Below are 23,246 nucleotides of genomic sequence, written 5' to 3'. Positions count from 1 at the left end.
CTAAAAATAAATAAACAAACAAAAAGCTGAAGTAGGACTTTTTTTTTTCTTCATTTGAAAGATTCCTTTATTTTTTCTTTTCCTTTATTTTTTGTTTTCCTTTAATACTGTTTTGTTGTTGTTCTTTTTATTTATTTATTTATTTTATTTCATTTCTGTTCTCTCTTTGAAGCATGGAAATTTGGGGATTTTTCTCTATTATGTTATGGAAGACGTTTAAAAAAAAATCCTCTGTCTCTCTGAACTACAAGTCCTGTCCAACCCTATTTTTTACATAAAGCAAGTCAGCAGGAAGATTATTTGTTACCTCCTTCAGCAGCACAGCAAGCACTAAGGAAAGTTAGATTCATATATCAAACTGCAAATCACTTTTTATTGGCTAGAGCACTGCTATTTTTATAAGTATAATAGGAGCCTAATTTCTAAGGGAAAAAAAAAAATCCTTTTGGTTTCTCATAGCTTTCAAGGGAAGATACAATGATATATCATCAGAGTACCAAATTATTTCTGTGCATGTCTTAACTTCAGTTTTTTCTCGTTACAGTCATTGTGGTATTATATGTAGCACTACGGAGGCAGAAGAAAAAGGACACCCTGATGACCTCTAAAGAAGACATCAGAGATAATGTTATCCATTATGATGATGAAGGAGGTGGAGAAGAGGACACCCAGGCTTTCGACATTGGTGCCCTGAGGAATCCCAAAGTGATTGAAGATAATAAAATGCGCAGAGACATAAAACCAGACACCTTGTGTTTTCCACGTCAGAGACCACCAGTGGAAGATAACACAGACATAAGAGATTTCATTAATCAAAGGCTGCAGGAAAATGATGTGGATCCAACTGCACCCCCTTATGACTCCTTGGCAACCTATGCTTATGAAGGAAATGGATCTGTTGCAGAGTCTCTCAGCTCCATAGAGTCCCTTACTACAGAGGCAGACCAGGATTATGACTATCTGAGTGACTGGGGACCTCGCTTTAAGATCTTGGCAGACATGTTTGGAGAAGAAGAAAGTTATAACCCCGACAAAGTCACTTAAGAGCAAGTACAATGGTGAAATAAAAAGAAAAGTAAACCAACAACAAAATAAAAAGATAAACCTAAGCTTTATAATAGGACAGAATTCCTTTGATTATAAAAGACAGCAAATATTTCCAGCAACTTACTACATTTATCATACAGTCAGTTTTTGTTTGATCTACAATGGAGAGATAAATCCTGTAATATACAGTTTTTTGTTGTTGTTATTTTGTTACTCTGGAATTACACTGAGACAAGCTCAGGCCTACAAGGTACAGTTTACCGATTGACGTAGAAAGAAGATAGCTTTCTGGCATCATGGTGGAAGAGTGGTAGCTTTTTCGTAATTCCACTAAAGTGCCTATTGAAACTTTTATCATTTAAGTGGTAAAGAGTCTGATGTTATGGTGTTACAAAACTGAATGGTAAATTGGACATGAACTTTAAGACAAGAAGCAATAGCAACACGCTGACTTCTTTTAGAACAAAAATGGACAAAACTTCCTAGAGTATATCTAAAGACTAAAACTAAGGAGTGGGGATGGGAGGGGGAAAGGTGGGTGTTCATTGTGTTTGGGGTTCATAGATTTTGTTTTGTTTTGTTTTGAAGAAAACAGAACATTGAGGCACCATATTTCTTCTTCCAAAACTTCACAGAGAATTTAAATTTAAAATGCTAGTGCTCACTCCGAAGTTGTAAAGCCAAAATTAAAAAGGAAAAGATCTTAGCATACATCAATGAATATTTAAATGTTCATGAAAATATTACATTTTTTTTTCAGAATAATAAAAGATGAAAGCAGCTACTCCTTTATGCGAAGGAAATTTCCCTTGGCTTTCCCTCTTCTTTTAAAATGAGACTATTATTAGAACAGAAAATGGGGAGTTTTATTTCTTTAAGAGTATTGTTGTATTTTTAGTACCAAGACATTTTTTTCCTTGTAATTATCACTAAAGAAGCATTTGTAAAGAACTCCACATCACTTTTCTTTGCAATTACATTGTTCTGTATGTACTGTAGGCATACATATTCTATACATATTATAGAAGTAGTTATTTTGTAACTCACCATTTGCTACAGTTCACCATATCATCGTATTTTGGCATTGTATTAAGGCACTATGCCATGGAAGAGCTATTATAAAACTATTTCATGTGGCCTTTTCTGATGATCTAAGGCATACACATTTTGTAAGGTTTATGGGCCCTGACTTGTGAATATACTTAATTCTCCTTCTAAAACCTACACAGTGCTATACAATCTGTTGAGCTCTATTTCTGATTAACAGCACTGGCAAGGTCAACCTAAGTCTTTCATGAATAAGACATCTTCCATTCACCTCAGGTCTGCAACTTATTTTTTGTACCACTGTACCATTAATTTTGTACCATTTTGTACCATTAATAGCTACCAGATATCATTTGCTCACAAGCCTGATTAACACACCCAAAGTTCCCTTTACACTCATGGAAATGTAAGGGTATTTCGAATGTGTGTAAATGACACTCCCAATAAGATTTAAAAGACATATAGCTTAAATAAGATTAGGATCATTTGGTGCAATTGGACAAGGCTCCACTAAAATCAGTTGACATAGCTCATACCAGCAGAGTGCTGAGGAAGACACACTGTATGTGGTAATGAGAAATGTTTTTTGTTGGTGTTTCTTTTTGTTTGTTTGTTTGTTTGTTTGTTCGTTTTGTTTTCGTTATTTGCAAAGGTATTTATGTTTCTTGAAAGACAAATTAAGGCAACAAAAGCTCTCTCTCACATGACAGGGAAGAAAATGGATTAGAAAGGGCCATTGCGTAACAATTTTGACATTGAAGGTGGTGTTTTTAAATGTTGTGCTTCTTACGGTATGGAAAGGGCAACTTGATACTGTAGAGTAGAGCTCTGAGAAAAATAAATAAATTATATATATATATATATATATATATATATACATATATTTGCTACTAGTTACAACACAGGTTTGATTCATGAAAACTTCACTCTTTTGGAGGTACTTTGCAATGCTTCCTCATGTGGCATATGCATTATAATATGTCCTCCCCTGCTGCCACAGCTAAAACAAGGATCTGACACCGCTCATTTACGGACATGCAATCCTGGGGTCAACATCTGCTCTTTGTATCTGTATTGGTCCTTAACAATTATTTACACTAGTAAAGTCAACATAAGCAAGAACAGAGTTTGGCTTTCTGACATCACATAGCAGGCTTGCTCCTGAGAAAGTTGCAATTCTAGCAGCTACTGGGTGAATATTAAGACTCTCAAACAGGCTGGCATTTGCTCTGAGCAGGACAGTCTGTATGGAAACCTGACACACAATATGAGTACACAGAAAACGTGATCTTAATTGTGCTATCACACACGATTCAGATACAACAGTGAGTTGTTATATGCTAAATAAATAATTACTTGAATATTAAATGCATATTTTTTTGACATTTATGAGCTTTGTAATTGAGATGTTCCTATCACATAATTAATAAACCTCCAGGAAGATTAAAAAAAATAAGTATGTAATACAATTATCCTATAAAATCTTAATTAAAATCTAAGACCTCTCTTTAAGGAGTAATCAAACAATTTTGAGTTAATGGGGGTATTTTTTGTAAACAGCTCTGTAGAACTAAGGAAAGTGAGTGCTTTACATTTATACATAATCTGGGATCCAAGTAATTTGTGTTTAATTCCACTTTCTGTCACTGTCTTTCTAAAGATGCCTGTCAGGTTTTAAGAACTTTTTTTTTTTTTTTTTTTTTTTTAAACAGGAATTGCACAAATATGAAGTTTACAAGATTTAAAATACATCAAGGCATCTGAGATGACACAAAGTCAATGGGATTAAGGAACCCCAGTACATTTGTAAATTCTATCAAATAAGTACTTGTGCTTATAAGCTACATATTTTTGAAAAATCCCCACAAAGATCTGCACAATCTAGATCTTACAGTGGATGTCTGTCTGTCTGGACTGTGGAAAAAAGCCATAAACCTCCACATTGTATGAGTGACAGGAAGCTACATATGATACTGCTTAAAAGGCACTAAAGTGGTAGAATCAAGAGAAGTACTTTTCATTTAAATTTCCAAAGTTAAGATAATGGTGCACAAACATCTGACATCATCTTAAATGTCTTAACAGTGCCCCACCAAAACACAAAACATTCTGTAAAATGCCTTCAGCCTGTGAAGGCTTTGAGACGCTGCACTGGCAGAGACAAATCCATGATTTAAGTTAAACCATTATGGTATGATTAGCACTGCTGAAATACACATCTAATTGGAAAGCATTCAGCTAAGAATAAAAGTATTAGAGAAATCTGGCTGATAAGCTTACAGTGCAGACACACAGAACTGAAGACAAATTTATAACTGAACCTCTGAAAGGAATTTCAGGGAAGAAAGCAAATGCCTTCTGTGCCCTCCCAAGAGACACCTGAAAATGCTGCTACTTAGAAAAATTCAGAAAATTTCACTGTGTGATCAGAACATAAAAGAATTCCAAAAATTGGATTTAAGAGTGCTACATCTCAAATCTGAAGATGCTGTTATTCTTGAAACACAGATTTGCAATATTGTCAGTGAATCAGATAGCAAAGACTTGGAAAGCAGCGTGGCACAAAGATCTGTTTGAATAATTTATAATTATCTGATTTTAACTTTTATTTTATAAATTTGCTCTAAATTTTGCTGTTCAGAAATAAAATCATAGTTACTGAAGATTGACTTATGAAAGCAGAGTTCATTATGGAGCAAAGGGCAATAAACAACTCAACGGATTACTGAAAATGTTATTCTAGACACCACGTTGCAAATGTTTTGCAATATGTTCGTATACTGATAAACACAACTGATGATCTTTCAGAGTACTGAAAATTAAAGTTTGTAAAACTGCATTGCTATGAAAGACCTTTATTAAGTGAATACAAAAAGAAAATATATTAAAACTCTGGGTTACTGGCATTTTGTATGACACTAGTGCCCAGGAATTCCGGTGGGCAGCACTTTGACTATGAGTCAAAAATGTGCCCCTGTGGCAATGAAGGCTAGCAGCAGCCTGGGCTGTAGTAGGAAGTGTTGCCAGCAGGCCAAGGGAGGTGATCCTTGCTGTCTGTGCAGCCCTGGTGAGGCCACATCTGGAGTGCTGGGTTTCTCCATACAAAGCAGACATGGACTTTCTGGAGCAAATCCAGCAAAGGGCCACAAAGATGACTAAGGGATTGAAGCATCTGACTGACATACAAGGAGGTACTGCGAGCTGCAACTGTAGAGCCTGGTGAGAGAAGGCTCAAGGGGATCTTATACCAATGTACATAAATACCTGATGGATGGAAGTACAGAAGAGGGAGCCTGAGTCTTCTCAGTAGCCCAGTGACAGGACAAGAGGCAATGCGGTATAACTTGAAATACAGGAAATTCCATTAAAACATAAGTAAAAGAAGTCTTTTTTTTACGGTCACAATGGCCAAGCACTGGATCGTGTTTCCCATAGAAGTTCTGTTGCGTCCATCTTTGGAGATATTCAAAACCCAGCTGAATACAGTCTTTCTTTACATGGCCCTGCTCCAAACAGGGAGGTTGGACTAGCTAATTTCCAGAGGTTCTAGCCTCAGCTTTTCCGTGATTCTGTGACTTGTGCTAAAAACTCTCCTGCGTACGTAGGTTCTAAACCTCCAGTCAGGTCAATGGGATCCTAACTATGTATGCATAGTAACTATGATTTGTTTTAGAGACCGTTGAAATAGGATTAGGGGAATACTGTAGCAATTTTTTAAATTGCTTGAAATTTGGACAGACTGGAAAGGGATGAATTGTTTACTGTCCTTTCCAGTAGGAGAACTAAGGGGCATCACATGAAACTAGAAGTCAGTATGAAAATAAACTGTGGTGATTCTTTACACAATGAGTAGGAAAGGTAGTCATGGATGCTCAGAATTTACATAGGTTGAAAAAGAGACTGGACAAATTCCCGAAAAACAAATCATTTGTATGTTGCTTAATACAGAGCAATCACATTTAGCTCAGGAAATTCCTGATTAACATTTGGGGGAGTCATATAACCTGGTCTGTTTCTACACACTTTTATTTTGCTAGGATATCAGCTTATGGCCACTGCTAGCTAAAGATACTAACCCAGTTTGATCAATATTACTTTCTTACTACTACAAAAAAATACTGTAAATTTAGTTGATCCTTAAATCACCATTCCATCAGTTCTAATTTACTAAATTGCATAGATAATCACAGAATCACAGAATCACAGAATCACAGAATTTCTAGGTTGGAAGAGACCTCAAGATCATCGAGTCCAACCTCTGACCTAACGCTAGCAGTCCCCACTAAACCATTTCCCTAAGCTCTACATCTAAACGTCTTTTGAAGACTTCCAGGGATGGTGACTCCACCACTTCCCTGGGCAGCCTGTTCCAATGCCTCACAACCCTTTCAGTGAAGAAGTTCTTCCTAACATCTAACCTAAAACTCCCCTGGCTCAACTTAAGCCCATTCCCCCTCGTCCTGTCACCAGGCACATGGGAGAACAGGCCAACCCCCACCTCGCTACAGCCTCCCTTGAGGTACCTATAGAAAGCGATAAGGTCGCCCCTGAGCCTCCTCTTCTCCAGGCTGAACAAGCCCAGCTCCCTCAGCCGCTCCTCGTAGGACTTGTTCTCCAGGCCCCTCACCAGCTTCGTCACCCTTCTCTGCACCCGCTCAAGCACCTTGATGTCCTTCTTGTAGCGAGGGGCCCAAAACTGTACACAGTACTCGAGGTGCGGCCTCACCAGAGCTGAGTACAGGGGGACAATCACCTCCCTAGCCCTGTTGGTCACACTGTTTCTGATACAAGCCAGGATGCCGTTGGCCTTCTTGGCCACCTGAGCACACTGCTGGCTCATATTCAGCCGACTATCCACCATCACTCCCAGGTCCTTCTCTGCCTGGCAGCTCTCCAACCATTCCTCTCCCAGCCTGTAGCTCTGCTTGGGGTTATTGCGCCCCTGGTGCAGGACCCGGCACTTGACCTTGTTAAACTTCATGCAGTTGACCTCAGCCCTTCGGTGCAGATGGGCTGAGGTCAAAGCCAGTTCCTTTTTCATTACATATTATACATGCAAATTTTATGATTTCCATCAGATTTTACCTGTTGTAATTGCTTTATTTACTTCAGTTCTGTCTACTTTTATATTGTGGTGATGCACTTTTGTCTTTAACATGGACACTATACTGATTACTAACAGTGACAATGACTCAGTTTGGCTTGGTCTGTATTAAAAATACATAAATTACTTTATTACTGGGTAAAATTCCCTCTACAGTACATGTCATATTTGGCATGCCTTTCACTTCCTTAGCTGTCCTGGTTACTTTCCTATGTCCTGCAAACACATGAAGGAGAAGGGGAATGTAATGACTACCTGGCTAGATGAGTGACTGTGTTAGTCCAGTATTCAGGTGTGCAATTTACTACTCTCCTGACATGCGTTGTGCTTTTAGACATGATTTATTGTTCTCATATGTTGAATACTGTGCATTTACCAGTCAAAAGCATGCTTTTCTATTATATGCCTCTGTCAGAAAGGATAGCTCAAGAAGCATAAACTAAGCCCTTTCTTTCTTTGAAGCTATCAGGATGTGGGGAGGAAATAGCATCATAGTAGGTGAGAACAAAAATAAATATGCCTTAACAGAATATCTTATATTATTTGGCAACATTTCTGCAGTAAATAATTAAGTTTTTATTTGTATTTGGAGCTTATTTTTTCTCAGTAGTTAATGAACTCAGGGCAATACACTCAATATTATTCAGAATACTCCTGCCGGCTTCAATACCTGCTGCTTTAGCTGCTTCAGGTTACTTTGAAGTTTGATCTTTATCCCCCCATGTGTTTATTACTCTTCTAGTTCTGGTCTAGCTGCATATCTGATCTGAATACAGCTGAACTTTCATGGTAGAAACATCAGACCAAGAAATACAAGACTCAACTGTACAGGCACAGAATTCTAGGTTGGGTTGATAAGAGATTTTTCAGAATGAATGAACATCAGCTTAATGTTCAGCAAACTGACATCAGCAGAAATCATACTGTGAATTCCATATTTAAATTATAAGTACTAATCAAAATATTAAAACCTTTAGCATATTTTCTACAATTCTACAGTATGTAACACACACCATCTTTCTGCTAAGGGAAGCAGATGCAGAGAGAGAGAGAGACCATGGAGCTGTTATCTCCTCTTTATTTTTTCTTTTTTTTTCTTTTTTCTATTTGTATTTTCCTATTTGTGTATTCCTTTGCACATACATTAAAACAAACAAACAAACAAACAAAAGAAAATGTAATATTTTGTAGCTTAATTTTATTTTTTAGTCTTAAAATATGACAAATATATTCCATGAAAATAGGGGAGATTTGGCAATGGCAAATGGAATAAATAGAAATACTTCAGATGGAGTACAGCAAGATATCATGTCTCAGTTCTTAAAAGTAGAAATTTGAGGATGGAAATTCAGTTAGTCTTTTTTCAAGTTCAATGAATTTACCTTAGCAATGAATGATCTTAGTAATCCTTAGTAATCCTGTGCCACAATTGGTAAATGCTTTATTTTACTTTCTAGGACTGATTTTTATTATTGTAATTACAATTACTTGAATTAAGTTATTCCAGATCACATACTTTAGTTGTCATGCTTGGCCTAGATGATGTGACTGAAAGCAACTAACGTCTTATGCAGTCCAGAGAGCATGGTAAGTAAATACAAAAAGTGATTTAATGGAACTATCTTCTGACCAGGGGTTTTCAATGACAGATATTGAGGACAGGGATTTGTCTGAATTGTTGCCTATCCTGGAAGACAGCACTTTGCAGCCCAAGCTGACAGAGCTGTCTGAGTATTCAGACAGCTCTGGTTATGGAGAAAGGAAAGTCCTGGCAAGGTTCAGATTTGATGAAGTAGCACATTAATTTGACATCTCCTTGAGGAAATTGCTTTAGAAAACTATTGTCATAAGCAGAATTAAAGCCCCATTTTGAAATCTACACAGTAGAGGAAACTTAAGTATCCACGAAAAGCTAAATAGGACTGCTCTTCCCATTGAAATGGTCTATAAATGAATGTAGTGCAGAATAGTCTCACTAGAAATAGCACACCACTTCTGATCTGTAATGCAGAGACTGTTCATGCATTTGCACTAGTCCTTAACAGAATAACATTGAAACACATAGCTAAAAAAAAAAAAATAGGAAAAAAAAAAAAAAAAAAAAAGAAAAAAAATAAGTTGGGAGCCCTGACTTGTTTCTCTGTGTTGTTAAAAGTTTCTGAGCTGAACCAGTCTCTACCATGTTTACTACTTTCCTTGGATTCAGGAATTCAGAAATCTGCCTTCTTTTCTGCATATGACAGAGCCTCCATGGTGGGTTGTCCCCAGTGAGTGGTAAGCATCACACAGCCACTCACTCAGTCTCCAGCTACATGGTAATGGAGGACAGAATAGGAAGAACAAAAGTCAAAAAAAGTCCTGGGTCAAGATAAGACAGTTTAATAAGTGAAGGAAAAAGGAAGAAAATAAAAAAATATATATATAAAAAAGTATATATAAGAAAAAGAAACACCACCACCACCAAATGATATATTCGTCACCTCCTACAAGTAGACCAATGCCCAGCCAGTCTCCAAGTAATGGCTAGCTACCCAAAAAAGCCTTCCCCACCATCCCACCCCCCCACCCCACCCAGTTTTATTTCTGAGCACAATGTCATACGGTATGGAATATCTCTTTGGTCATCTGGAGGCAGCTGGGTGGCATTCCCAGACTACTCACTGGAAGGGCAGAGCAGGAAACAGAAAGTTTTGATGCAGTGCAAGCCCTGTTTAGCATTATGCAGAACACTGTTGTATAATAAACACTGATTTGGTCACAGATCCAAAACACAGCACCATCACAGCCAGACACGACATACCCTCCCCAGGGTGCAACGAAGAAGTAATCTCAAACCTTCCCACTGATACCTACAGGTTGCTACAGCTGATTTATGCATAGTTCAGGCTGCACTCGGAGAAGTACTCTTCTTCCCAAGACAGTGTGACAGATTCTTGGTCTCTACATTGTCCATAGGTTTTCTTTACTTAACCAAGAGATTTTTTCTATGTAAAATTTTCTGATAAAATAGAAAGGCAGCAGCAGAACAAAGCAGGATTTAGTGTAATGCTGAAAATTCACTCCATGCCTCTTCCAGTTTACCTTTGCCTAACTTTCTCAGCCTGGGCAGTGCTCAGTAACACACATCCTGCTACAAGTTAGACAGAAATCATCCCTTTCCTAAATTGCCAATGGCAATCTCATGTTTAATAGGCCTACAGTATCACACAGGCTGCTAAAGTCACTTGCTGGAATCAACCAAAACAAATGAAAAAAATAACCTTACTAAATGACAGGAAACTCTCTTACTCCTATGCAATAGCAGAGCAGTTAAAGCATGCACAAAAATTTTAAGAGCCCCACTTTGCTATCCTCCAAAAGTTAAAGCAAAGCAAATAAGACCTTGTCTCTCCCAAGATGATATTAAGACCACTTAAGTGTTCTTCACACCACCTGCTGAAGTTATACCAAAAAAAAAAAAAGTATAAAAGAACAATCATTTTTAAAAATACGCAAAGTAAGCAGTTCCCTCCTGCAATGATCAGACACTAAGAGATGGAGAAGGAAATTTCAGAAAAGCAAACAAACAAACAAAAAACTTTATGACAAATCCATGGCAAAAGAGTGAGCCTTTTTTTGATTTAGGTATCAGAACACATTCTGCAAATGTGACAGGACATATGGATGTGCTAGCTTACTACTTAATATTACAAAGATACAAATATTTTTGAACAATAGAGCATAATATTTTTTTTTCCAATTATATCATTTTATCACATGATAAAACTCTCTTTTACCACATGATAAAGTGCACAGGAACAGGAAATACACTTTCAACAGGAAATATGTTTAAAAAAAACAACAATACATGAATCTACTCAAACATGGCTTTAAAGCATTTCAGTAAGTTTTAGTATGATGCACATGACAAACAAAAGTGAAGAGAAGCCACTGAAATCACAGCAGTACAGCATATGAAACCTTTTTTTTTTTTTTTTAAAATCAGTCAACATATTTCAAGTTAAATTCCATGATAAACAGAAAAAGATAAGAAATTTTTTAAGATACTGCCTAACTAGACAATACATTCTCTTTTTCTAATGCCAGTTTTCTTTAATAAAACCTAGCTTTTCTTCTTTTTGCAGTCAGACTGGTACATTTAGGAATAGGAAATTTAGGAAATAAATTTACTCATCTAGATCTGATGGTGTCTTATTTCCCTTACAATTTTTGTATTTATATTATTTTGTTGATTTTTCCCCCAGACAGTCATAATAAAGTTATAAAACAAACAAACAAACAAACAAACAACAATGTATTCAATCAAATTCTGTAACATTTTAATTCTAAGTTAAGTTTTAAAATCAAATGTTGAGCATTTTGGGCTAATACTGAAAACTGGCTGAAGTATTTATTTTTTTTAATGATTTTTTATTTTTTACTGAGCAATATCTTTCAATACACTGATTTCTAAACATCTCAAGGAATGTAAGGAAACTATTTCATCATTACTCTACTATTTTGCTTAGGATTAATCATTCCAGTATAAAGACTTGGAATGAGATTGCTTTGTTTGCTAAGAGGGTGCAAAATCAACCATTCAGTGGTGGAGACGGACTACGTCCAAAGTGTAGCTATGCTGCTCTGTGAAAACGTGGTGAAAGAAGGAATAAGAAGGAATTTGTCAAGGCTCCAAAGCCCTTGCTGGTTTAAAGCCCCTGTTAGCACCACAAAGAAACCTATCACCATTTATTTTCACACAGGCCAGGCACAACACCTCTTACGGCCTACAACATGCAGCTGGCTAAGCCAACATAACTGACTGAAAAATGGTCATACAGCTGAGAAATAATGCCATGCGAATGGGTTGGAAAATAAACACAAATGTCAGACTATAGCTAGTTTCACTCTCAGGACCTCTGGTCTAAAATAATTTGAACTTTTACAGAAAAACTGCCACTGGATAACTTAGGTACCAAAGTTTCTTTCAATTTTTGGGAAGTGATATGTCATCATTCCTAAAGGAAATGTCCACTAATATACCGAATTGCTATTATATTATTCCGTTCTGAAGCATGCATGAGATTACTCATGTGCTGGTACTCTTGATCTCTTAAGGGATCTGTCTTGGATATAGACTCTACAACAACTAATTTCTTGTCTGTCCTCTAACTCACATTTTTGCAACAGTCTGTTAAATTACCCAGAATAGACCTGCAATCATTACAAATCTTGATGCACATTCAATATGCGTGGTTTATGATTATATATAATAACAGTTTTGTAGTGTAGGATGCACATGGTAGCACCCACAGCCACCGAGATTTTCTTTTGCTGTACATGTATCAGGCATGCTCTAGTCCTTACCTTCCCCTCTTGCTTGAATGAGGCTCAACATGAGGGGAAGAATATTTGCAGCTATTTCATTTGTTCTGAGAAATAAATGAAGATGGCTTTGTTAGAGGGAAGAAAGGCAAGCAGAACACAAATACACACAGACTATGCATCTCAAAAACACTATCTACTGATCAGCAATCTATCTTTTGTCTTTGACAGAGGTCACTTTAAAGGTCATTTTAAAGATGAAATGTACAAGATATTATGTAGCAGAGGATACTGAATTGATGATTGTGCTGGGTCTGGCTAGGATGGAGTTAACTTTCCTCACTGCAGCCTGTATAGTGCTGTGCTCTGCACTGGTAGCTAGAACAGCAGTGCTGGCACAGCACCAACTAGTACAGGACAAAAAAAAAAAAACAAAAAAAAAAACACTGATAACTGCTTGAAAGACTGAGAATTCTGATTATTATTCTGATTAATGTGGGTTGGGAGCTAATGGGTAGGGCAAGTAGACTATGGAAGAGAGATGTCTACCATTTGTGTCTACATATTCTATTTGAGCATCAGTGTTACAGTCACTTGGTAAAAAGTTTATATTAGTATTAATAAGAATTATTAATGCTAATTAAGGAATACTAATTAATAATACTAATTAAGGAATACTAATTAAGGAATACTAATTAATACTAAGGAATGATGCACAACTTCTCATCTCTACCAGGATAACAACATAAGACTAAGAAGATGCCCACCATGATCAGCTTCTTGCTTTAAGAGGTATACATGTATGGCCAAATTACATTCCTGGAAAAGCTCACATTCTGCTGATACAAATATTGCATGGCTCACGCAATATTCATATTTGTCAGCAATCTGGCTTCAGAAAATGGCATTATACTGGTTGATGACTACCAAGTGAAGAAGTATGCAAGCGAAGAAGCATGGGAATTTCATCAGCTTTCTCAGAATGACTGCATAATGCATGTCAATTGACATATCAATCTATACAGCTTCCAAATTCCAGTATTTTAAACAACAAAAAAAAAATATTTTTTTTAAACAACAAAACCTTTAGGTTTCAGAGGAACTTAACTTTAACTTTGATGCAATTTTTGGCTCACTTCACTGTGTTTTGTTGTGAAATTTTCCAGTATAGTAAAAGACAAGAGGTCTGCTGGTCATTCATATCTCTTTCTCTAAATTTATTAATTTAAATTTCTTTTTAAGTTTATCCCCTGACAAGTGTGAATACTACAAAGTAATTATATAGAAACCTGAAATGTATATTCTTTTAATTTAAGACAAATTTGTAATGAAAAGACATTACAAATTGTACAGCTGGGGGGTGGGGGGTTCTCTGGTGTCACTTTGCATAAAAATCCCATTTGTAGAATTGTGTTGTGTCTGTCTGAGCTGGAGTCACCTTTTCCCTGCAGCAGCCCGCACAGTGCTGTACTCTGCACTCGTAGCTGGAACAGCACTGATATCACTCCAGTGTTGTGTCTATTGCTGCGTAGTGCTGGCACAGCATCAGGACTCCTTCCAAGCCCCCAAGAGCCAGCAGGCTGGGGGTGGGCAAGTGATGGGGAGGGGACATTGCCGGGGCAGCTGACCTAAACCAACCAAAGGGATATTCCATAACACCATCACACTCAGCAATAAAAGGGGGGGGGGGTCTCGTGGGGGAGGGGACTGTTCCTCCTGAACAACCACTACGCGTTTGAGGCCCTGCTTCCCAGGACGTGGCCGAACATCGCTCGCTGATGGGAAGTAGAGAATAATTTTTTCTCTCTCTGTGCTTCTGCACGGACTGATTGTTTCTTTTGTTTCTGTTTTTCCTCCCCATTCCCTTTCCCTTTAATTAAACCTTTCTCATCTCAAACCTCGAGTTCTTTGTGTTGTATTTTCTCCCCCTTCCTCTTTGAGGAGAGGGGGAGTGAGAGAGCAGATGTGGTGGAGCTCGGCTGCCCACCTGAGTAAAACCACCACAAGAATGTACAGAGAATTGAAACGTAATAATGATTGTTATAAGTTGCCCCCTTAATTAATTTTCACAGAGCATTGCATTAATAATAGAAAGGAATTTATTGAGTAAGCAACAGCAAGCAAAACAGCGCTGGGCGGCCGGGGAGTCTCAGCTCCGCCAACGGCGTGCACCTCACCCCCGCCAGGCTCCGTTTTTATATCTTGGTAATTCCGGGATTACACAGCACATCCTGGTATATTCTGCGACTGTGCACACTGTTGCTAGGGGGACGTCTCTGTCCCTTTGGTGGTCGTGAAAATGAAGGCCGTAGTCTTCCTCGGCGTTGTGGTTCAACTTCTTTTTTTATTTGGTCATGTTGGCCCAGCATGAGACAGGAAGGCAGGATGTTGATACACTACTTCAGCAACTTATCAGGAGATGGTTACATGAACTTTGCAGCAGTGTCTTTGAACAAAAGAGGCAACTGAGATGCAGAAGGAGAGAAGGGGAGGGGGTTCTCTTTTTTTTTGTTACATTAAGCAAAAGAATTTTCATAGTGTCTAGCCAAGTATTATACAGCTCCTTACTTCAGCAGGGAGCTTTCGCAACTCCCGCTCCTCAAACGGAACTCCTTGTTTTTATAATACAAAAGACAATGAACAAACATTTATTGTGTATATAGAAACCTGAAATGTATATTCTTTTCATTTAAGACAAATTTGTACTGAAAAGGCATTGTACAGCTGGGGGGTGGGGGGTTCTCTGGTGTCACTTTGCATAAAAATCCCATTTGTAGAATGTACAGAGAATTGAAACGTAATAATGATGACTGCAGTGTCTGGATGCTTTGTAATCATTGTAACAGAAAAAACGTGAGAATGTAAACAGCATAGCATACTACTCAAAAGAAGAAATGCTACTAAGCAGCAGTGCAGTTCTCCATGCTTTGCACCTTAGGACCAAAGGATAAAAGTTTTTTTTGTTTGTTTTGGTTTGGTTTGTGTGTTTTTTTTTTTTTGTTTTTTTTTTTTTTTTCTTATGCCATGATTCAATTCCTCTCAGCCACAGTGTGAAGAAAGTACGGATCTAAAGGATCTACCGGTCTGTTTGGGGATCAGAAGATAATGCTGGAAATACGGAAATACCTGTTGAAAGCCAATTAACCTTCCTCATTGTGAGAGAGTGCAATCAAGTATGTACTGTCATTGCTTTGTCTGGTCATTTCTAAAAGACTGCAGTGGCAGGACTTCCACCATACTGACATGGCATTCCTAAAACATAGCTGCGAAAGGAAGAAACAAAGTGGAATAACTATAATAATAATAACAATTAAAACAAAACAAAGCAAACCACCACTGACCTGTTTAGTTGTTGCAATGGCTCATGCAGCCCTCTTAGAGCTTGGGTCTTTGCTGCCCTCACGTGGCTGGTAGATTCAGGATTCCTCTCGAGCAGAGGGTCTTGGTTTGTTCAAGCAACGAACCAGTACACTTTTGCGACAGTACATTCACATTTGCAGTATCTCGTGGGGTTCAGTTTCAACAGGTACTCCTTAATGAGCAGACAATAGCAGGTAATATTAGGGATTGCTATTTGACGTACTAGTTCATTCTATTTTCTAAGGTGAATATTTACCTGACATAGTATGCGTGCCTGCTCATTTTTTCATGCATTTTCATCAAAAAGATAATCTTGGATGTTGCCAGTTAATCCTAAAGTAGCAGTTTAATTTCTACTAGCAGATTTCCTTACGTATATTAAGAAATAGATCCAAAAATGGCAATTTAACTGCAAATATTTTAAAAAATCTTTTAATAGATTGAAGACACAAAGGCTGAAATCCATGTTACCTTACTTTCAACAGTGAAATTCCCATGAACTCCAGAAGGGTCAAGATGTCATTTTAATTCAGACTGAAATTAAAAAAAAAAAAAACAAAGACAGAAATACAACCAGTGCTAAACTCCATATAAGAATAATTTCTAAAACTGTTCACTCTGCAACCCACTCATATTTCCCATTAATTACTTGCTATATAATCTGCAACAACAATCCACTGACTCACACCAGCTCTTGCCTCCATTTCTCTCAACAAATCAAAGGTTTGCCAGCATTTGTTCTTGCTGTAGGCAGTCATGTAATTACTTGTCTTGAGCTTTTAAAATACTGTTATGAAAAAGGATAATTATTCAAAAAATATGCATATATTTTAAAAAGCTTTTTGGGGTTTATTCTAGTTGTATAATCAATAGTCATATACTAGCATCAGAGATACTGGTGCTTTTTATAATGAAGTCACTTCAGCCTGCTCAAAACTCAACAGAAACAAGAATATAATGGCCTGGCAATCAAATACCAGCTAATGAGAAATCAACAGGCTCTGAACTTTTTCAGAATTATCAGAGAATGTGAAGTGAGACTTGAATCCCACCAAAGCAGTACCGTATGATGCATATTAACACCATGGAGGGCTCTGTGCGCTTCTCGAACATAAATTACTAGCAAGTACCTCACAATGGCTCTCCACAGTTCCTGTATTTAGTATAATGCTTCTCTTGCTAAGTGCTCACGACTATATTAAAAGCAATTGACTGAATTCAACTATGACAAAAGTGCTGATCGCTCCAAGTCAGTTAAGAGTTATGACTGCTTATTTATGAGCTGAATTTAAATGTATGATTGTCAGGGAGGTCTTGACAAGGAAGAAATTTCTTCATGACAGCAAAAGAATTCCCTTTACCACTGCAGAAACATAGTGGGAGTACTGCAAGACTGCTGTACATCACAGAACAGAGTTACACATACAGAACTGTGGGGTTTCATAACTTGTCTGTAGCTCTGATTTCTTGTTAGGGTAAAGCTTATTGCTTACAGTGGGATCAGTCTTCTGAGTCCTATGCAGTTGCACACAAAAATGAAGCAGACAAGAAGCACATCAACTTTCAACAGTAGTCCTGCTGTACTTGGATCTCAATAGGGCAGGAATTAGGCAGCTCGAGGGATCCAGAAGTTTCTGGTATCGCTAGGTACATATTCATTTTTGGAAATACTGTACACTATAAGGGTTTCAGAATAGTTGCTTCCCCCCCCCCCCCCTTTTTTTTTCTTCATAAAATGAAATTACACATTCAAATATTTGTCACAGAACAGAAATTTTAAGCTTTAGCTAGCACTTCTGTATGCCAGACCTGCTTTTCAAAATGTTGAGAGAACCACCTCTGACATCAGTTTAATCTAATAACAATGCACAGACATATTTTTAGGTTCATAAAGTTTTCACAAAACATGATTTATTGTTACCTAATGATGGAAAATACAACTGTTTATGTTGTATTTTGATTCATGTATCTGATTTCTTTTTCCTTTCCTTTCCTTTCCTTTCCTTTCCTTTCCTTTCCTTTCCTTTCCTTTCCTTTCCTTTCCTTTCCTTTCCTTTCCTTTCCTTTCCTTTCCTTTCCTTTCCTTTCCTTTCCTTTCCTTTCCTTTCCTTTCCTTTCCTTTCCTTTCCTTTCCTTTCATCAAACACAGAGTTTTAATGTCAAGAGCACTTTGAGTTAGAACAGATTTTCTTTTCAGACATAGAGAACACAGACTTTCAGTTATATACCATAATGTGATGGATGAATTTCCTCTGTAATATTTCAATCTGAGTAGAATTAGGTTTCCAGAGTCATGTTAGGAGTCCTAAGAGAAAAATTTTACTCATTTGGAAAAGAGCAAAGTATTTTCTTATATAGGAAAGAAAAAAAAAAAAAAAAAAAAAAAAAAAAAAAAAAAAAGAGGAAGAAAGAGTACTTCTAGGAGAGATCCTCTATATAGCAGATCTGCAAATCCAAGGCAGCACCCAACTACCCACATTTTTTTTTTTTTTTTTTTGCCACATATTTGTCAAGTATATTTTATAAAATTAAGTAAACCAACATGTGAAAACATTTTAAATGTCTTTCATCGTTATTTTGACATACTGAAATAATTACATTTATTGAGTGCTATAAAATGGATATAGACTCTTGAAAATCTGTTTGTTTTTTAGTATGCTTATGCATGGAAACTGAATTCCATTGTTATACTCATATTTCTTCTGTGGGAATTAACAAATTACAAGAGAAATAATCAGAATATTTCCATTATTAATATTGCTAATATATAATATTTTAATAAAAAGCAAATTTATATCATTTAGCTTGCACCTTAAACTTTGTATTTTATAAAAACTAATCTCAAACAGCAATGTGCCCCTGCAGAATAGTTTATCACTGTTGCTTTACAAGCAACAAAGAAAATATGTCCTGTGATATTGAATAAAAGCAAGAAGTTGCTTTTAATAATGCTGACAACAATTTTCTAGATTAATGACAAAGACAGTGAAACTATTTCACTTATCTTTTCCACAAACACATGGGTGAAATGAGAGGGACTGAGGCTTTCTGTAGTTTTGGTGCATACAGAGGTTTTACTTGGAATCTTATGAATCAGAAAAATGTACACAGTATTTGCATCCCACTATCAGGAGGATGTTTAGATATATGTTTTGTGTTCCTATCTGAGGAGTTACAAAAATCAGGATTTTGAGATGATTTACCACAGCTAGCAGGTGAATGTTCAATTAATTATGGAATAAAATATAAATCCTTTCTCATATTGATGAGCAATGACAGGTGCTGTCAAAGCAGAGCAAATGTATTTTTTGCCTTTAAAGGATGATTTTGTAGACCCATCAGTTTCTAAAGAAATTTTGTGACAAAGTTTCATCAATGATTATGTTAGGGATTCAATTTAAATTTTACCTATGGTCTTCCAAAGATCCTTAGCACTATACTTTGTCTTCATTATCTTTAACTCAGAAATAACTGCTTGTTTGTTTGCTTGATTTTAATAACTAATAATACATTTAATAACTAATAATACATTTTTGTCCAGTATTTCATTGATCTCAATTACTTATTTGGGTGGTTTTCTTAATTTACTTAATTCTCGTTCAAATCATATAATTGTCAAGTAAGCAAAAGGCTTAACTAGTTCATTCCTGTCTCTTTAGGGTGTTCCTTTTTCAGTTCTGTGCTATCCACCAGGAACACAGGTAAATAAACAATTGCAAAAACATCTCAATAGAACACAAACACCACACTATGAGACATAAGCTATTTCCATAAAAGTTCCTGAAAAACCTTACCAGGTGCAAACACACTTGTTCCACATTTGTGGAGTTCAATCACACAGTCCTAAAGGTTACTTACTGTGTTACACAATTTCTATACTAGATACTTAAACAAAATTTATTGTCTGGATCCCTCACTTGGCAAAAGTAACTGTAAAATATGTAGATTATGAAAACTGAAGTGATAACTCCTGTAACTTGCCCTAGGGTTTTTACTGCTGTGAAAGAAAGAAGGATCTAGATTAAGTTTCTATGCATTTTAGAAGGATCTAGACTAACTAAGTTTCTATGCATTTTAAAATCATCTAAAAATCCACAATTGTTATTAAATGGTTGTTGTAAACAAATCACACTGAGATAGCATCAGCTGTCTATATGGGATTTTGTAAATGTATGTGAACTTGTTTTGACTCATTTATGGATTTAAGCTTAAAAATGCTGTCTAAAAATTTAACTGGAAACCAATGGAAAATCAATACAAGTAACAGTGCACAAGTTTTATGTGCTTTCTAAAAGGAACTCAACTTACCAAGCTGGTTTATTATTCTTCAGCTCTGATTTCCAGCTGGGTTGTCTTATGTAGTTTTTCATAGTATGTATCAATAGCCTGCAGTGACAAAGGCAGGGATGGCTGTTCCTGGTCCCCAGTATGGTAATAGTATCTGTAAATAATGACTTGTAAGAACAAAGAAGAAGAAAAAGCTTTTGCAAAACTTTCATTTTTACTTCATTTCATAAAGTGTTTTCACATATGAATTTGGGGCAAATCAATAATCAGTTCAACTCTCTGAGCCAAAATCATGTTGTTAAAGGCAGGAATTCATCCATACTGAACTGCATCCTGTTATGAATGGATGACCAACACCAGACCAAAATGAGCCTTCTCACACTCACCAAACTTAACTGCTTTCCATTTCCCCTATGATAATATGTTGGGCCATGAAGCAACATGTGCTACTGCATTTTAGAAGTCTCACTGGCTGCTGTAAGACTACATACGATGAACTGACGTTGACTGGTTATGTACAGGGAAGACAGCTTTTGACACATTTTATCACGTTAGAGAATATCTTCTGCTGCCTGCTTCATCATGAAGGACAGGGAACTATAAAGATTAACAGCCTGAATTTGAATACAGAGATTTTATTTTAGGGCCGATACTTTTCAATATTTTTATAAACGATCTGGATATAGGAATAGAAGGTATTTTGAGCAAGTTTGCTGATGACACCAAACTCGGAGGAGTTGTGGACTCGAATGAGGGTCAAAAGGCTTTGCAGAGGGATCTGGATAGGTTGGAGAGCTGGGTGATCACCAACCGCATGAAGTTCAATAAGAGCAAGTGCCGGGTCCTGCACCTGGGACGGGGAAACCCTGGCTGCACGTACAGACTGGGCGATGAGACGCTGGAGAGCAGACTAGAAGAGAGGGATCTGGGGGTCGTGGTAGACAGCAAGTTGAATATGAGCCAGCAGTGTGCCCTGGCAGCCAGGAGGGCCAACCGTGTCCTGGGGTGCATCAAGCACGGCATCACTAGTAGGTCAAGGGAGGTGATTGTCCCGCTCTACTCTGCGCTGGTGCGGCCTCACCTCGAGTACTGTGTGCAGTTCTGGGTACCACAGTATAAAAAGGACATGAAACTGCTGGAAAGTGTCCAGAGGAGGGCTACAAAGATGGTGAAAGGCCTGGAGGGGAAGACGTATGAAGAACGGCTGAGGTCACTGGGCCTGTTCAGCCTGGAGAAGAGGAGGCTGAGGGGAGACCTCATCACAGTCTACAACTTCCTCGTAAGGGGGTGTCGAGAGGCAGGAGACCTTTTCTCCATTAACACCAGTGACAGGACCCGCGGGAACGGGGTTAAGCTGAGGCAGGGGAAATTTAGGCTTGACATTAGGAGGGGGTTCTTCACAGAGAGGGTGGTTGCACACTGGAACAGGCTCCCCAGGGAAGTGGTCACTGCACCGAGCCTGTCTGAATTTAAGAAGAGATTGGACTGTGCACTTAGTCACATGGTCTGAACTTTTAGGTAGACCTGTGCGGTGTCAAGAGTTGGACTTGATGATCCTTAAGGGTCCCTTCTAACTCAGGATATTCTATGATTCTATGATTCTATTTTTATTTTTTATATTTTTTTTTGAGCTCTCAAGGCAGAAAGTTACGTAAACCAGCTGGAGCTATCAGCAGTGTACATGCAATTATCACAGAATCACAGAATCACAGAATTTCTAGGTTGGAAGAGACCTCAAGATCATCGAGTCCAACCTCTGACCTAACGCTAGCAGTCCCCACTAAACCATTTCCCTAAGCTCTACATCTAAACGTCTTTTGAAGACTTCCAGGGATGGTGACTCCACCACTTCCCTGGGCAGCCTGTTCCAATGCCTCACAACCCTTTCAGTGAAGAAGTTCTTCCTAACATCTAACCTAAAACTCCCCTGGCTCAACTTAAGCCCATTCCCCCTCGTCCTGTCACCAGGCACATGGGAGAACAGGCCAACCCCCACCTCGCTACAGCCTCCCTTGAGGTACCTATAAAGAGCGATAAGGTCGCCCCTGAGCCTCCTCTTCTCCAGGCTGAACAAGCCCAGCTCCCTCAGCCGCTCCTCGTAGGACTTGTTCTCCAGGCCCCTCACCAGCTTCGTCACCCTTCTCTTCACCCAATCAAGCACCTCGATGTCCTTCTTGTAGCGAGGGGCCCAAAACTGTACACAGTACTCGAGGTGCAGCCTCACCAGAGCCGAGTACAGGGGGACGATCACCTCCCTAGCCCTGCTGGTCACACTGTTCCTGATACAAGCCAGGATGCCGTTGGCCTTCTTGGCCACCTGAGCACACTGCTGGCTCATATTCAGCCGACTATCCACCATCACTCCCAGGTCCTTCTCTGCCTGGCAGCTCTCCAACCATTCCTCTCCCAGCCTGTAGCTCTGCTTGGGGTTATTGCGCCCCAGGTGCAGGACCCGGCACTTGGCCTTGTTAAACTTCATGCAGTTAAATTATAAATGAATCTAAATCTTCTACATCAGAAATGAGTGTGTATGAAGAACAAAGAATATTTTATCTGCTGTGACATGGCAGAGACTTAAAAGTGATAATAGAACTGTTATGGATATGTTATAACACTATATTCATGTACATATTTCTGTTTTTTCCTCTCTTCTTTAGCAAGAACAGTTTTATTCCCTACCTCAGAAATTAATGAATCCCTGAGAAAGCTGTTTCTCAGTGAAAAACAAGCATATGCCAGAATGAGTTTCTAAAAGAATAAGGACTTGGAGACCTTAAAAGCATACAAGAGAAGCCAGTTTATAAAATAAAAAACAAAACAACAGACAAAATCATCACCTAATTACATGTATCACCTTCCTTTTTGACTCTGTGTTCTCAGGATGACTTAGTCTCCTCTACTCTCTGAAACAAGGCAGTGTCTCTGAAACAAGATGCAGCCTCATCTCAGGTCAGCTGTCTTCATTAACTCTCAATGGAATCTGGAGTGAGTTGGCAACTGGCTTAGTTATCACAGTTCAGCATTTAAAGTTAAGCAGAATAAGTCTAGGTTTCTGGGGCTATTTTTGAAGTTTCAGTTAGGAGATAAAATTGTGGTG

The 23,246-nt window shown here is 37.9% G+C and overlaps 1 protein-coding gene and 1 long non-coding RNA gene across 3 annotated transcripts in view; one reads left to right on the top strand and one right to left on the bottom strand.

The window, feature by feature from the left end:
- Positions 1-1,903, top strand: part of CDH12 (cadherin 12) — a 235,661-nt gene extending 233,758 nt beyond the window's left edge. The window contains 1 exon segment of the mRNA XM_032181376.1: positions 545-1,903. Within this exon segment, the coding sequence (XP_032037267.1) occupies positions 545-1,044 (500 nt within the window). The 3' untranslated portion in view covers positions 1,045-1,903.
- A 13,616-nt stretch (positions 1,904-15,519) lies between these two features.
- LOC116486759 overlaps positions 15,520-23,246 on the bottom strand; it is a 50,061-nt gene continuing 42,334 nt past the window's right edge. The window contains exons 2-5 of one of the 2 annotated variants that reach the window (XR_004252987.1): positions 20,171-20,303; positions 16,334-16,396; positions 15,844-16,034; positions 15,520-15,765 (exon numbers count right to left, since the gene is read on the bottom strand). This is a non-coding gene — a long non-coding RNA (uncharacterized LOC116486759). The remainder of the gene's footprint in view (positions 15,766-15,843; positions 16,035-16,333; positions 16,397-20,170; positions 20,304-23,246) is intronic. The other variant, XR_004252988.1, reaches the window with a different exon arrangement.

Source organism: Aythya fuligula, chromosome 2, assembly GCF_009819795.1.
Source record: "Aythya fuligula isolate bAytFul2 chromosome 2, bAytFul2.pri, whole genome shotgun sequence".
In the NCBI taxonomy this organism is placed as follows: domain Eukaryota; kingdom Metazoa; phylum Chordata; class Aves; order Anseriformes; family Anatidae; genus Aythya; species Aythya fuligula.
The sequence above is the reverse complement of the archived record's forward strand: the minus strand, read 5'-3'. Positions and strand labels throughout refer to the sequence as shown.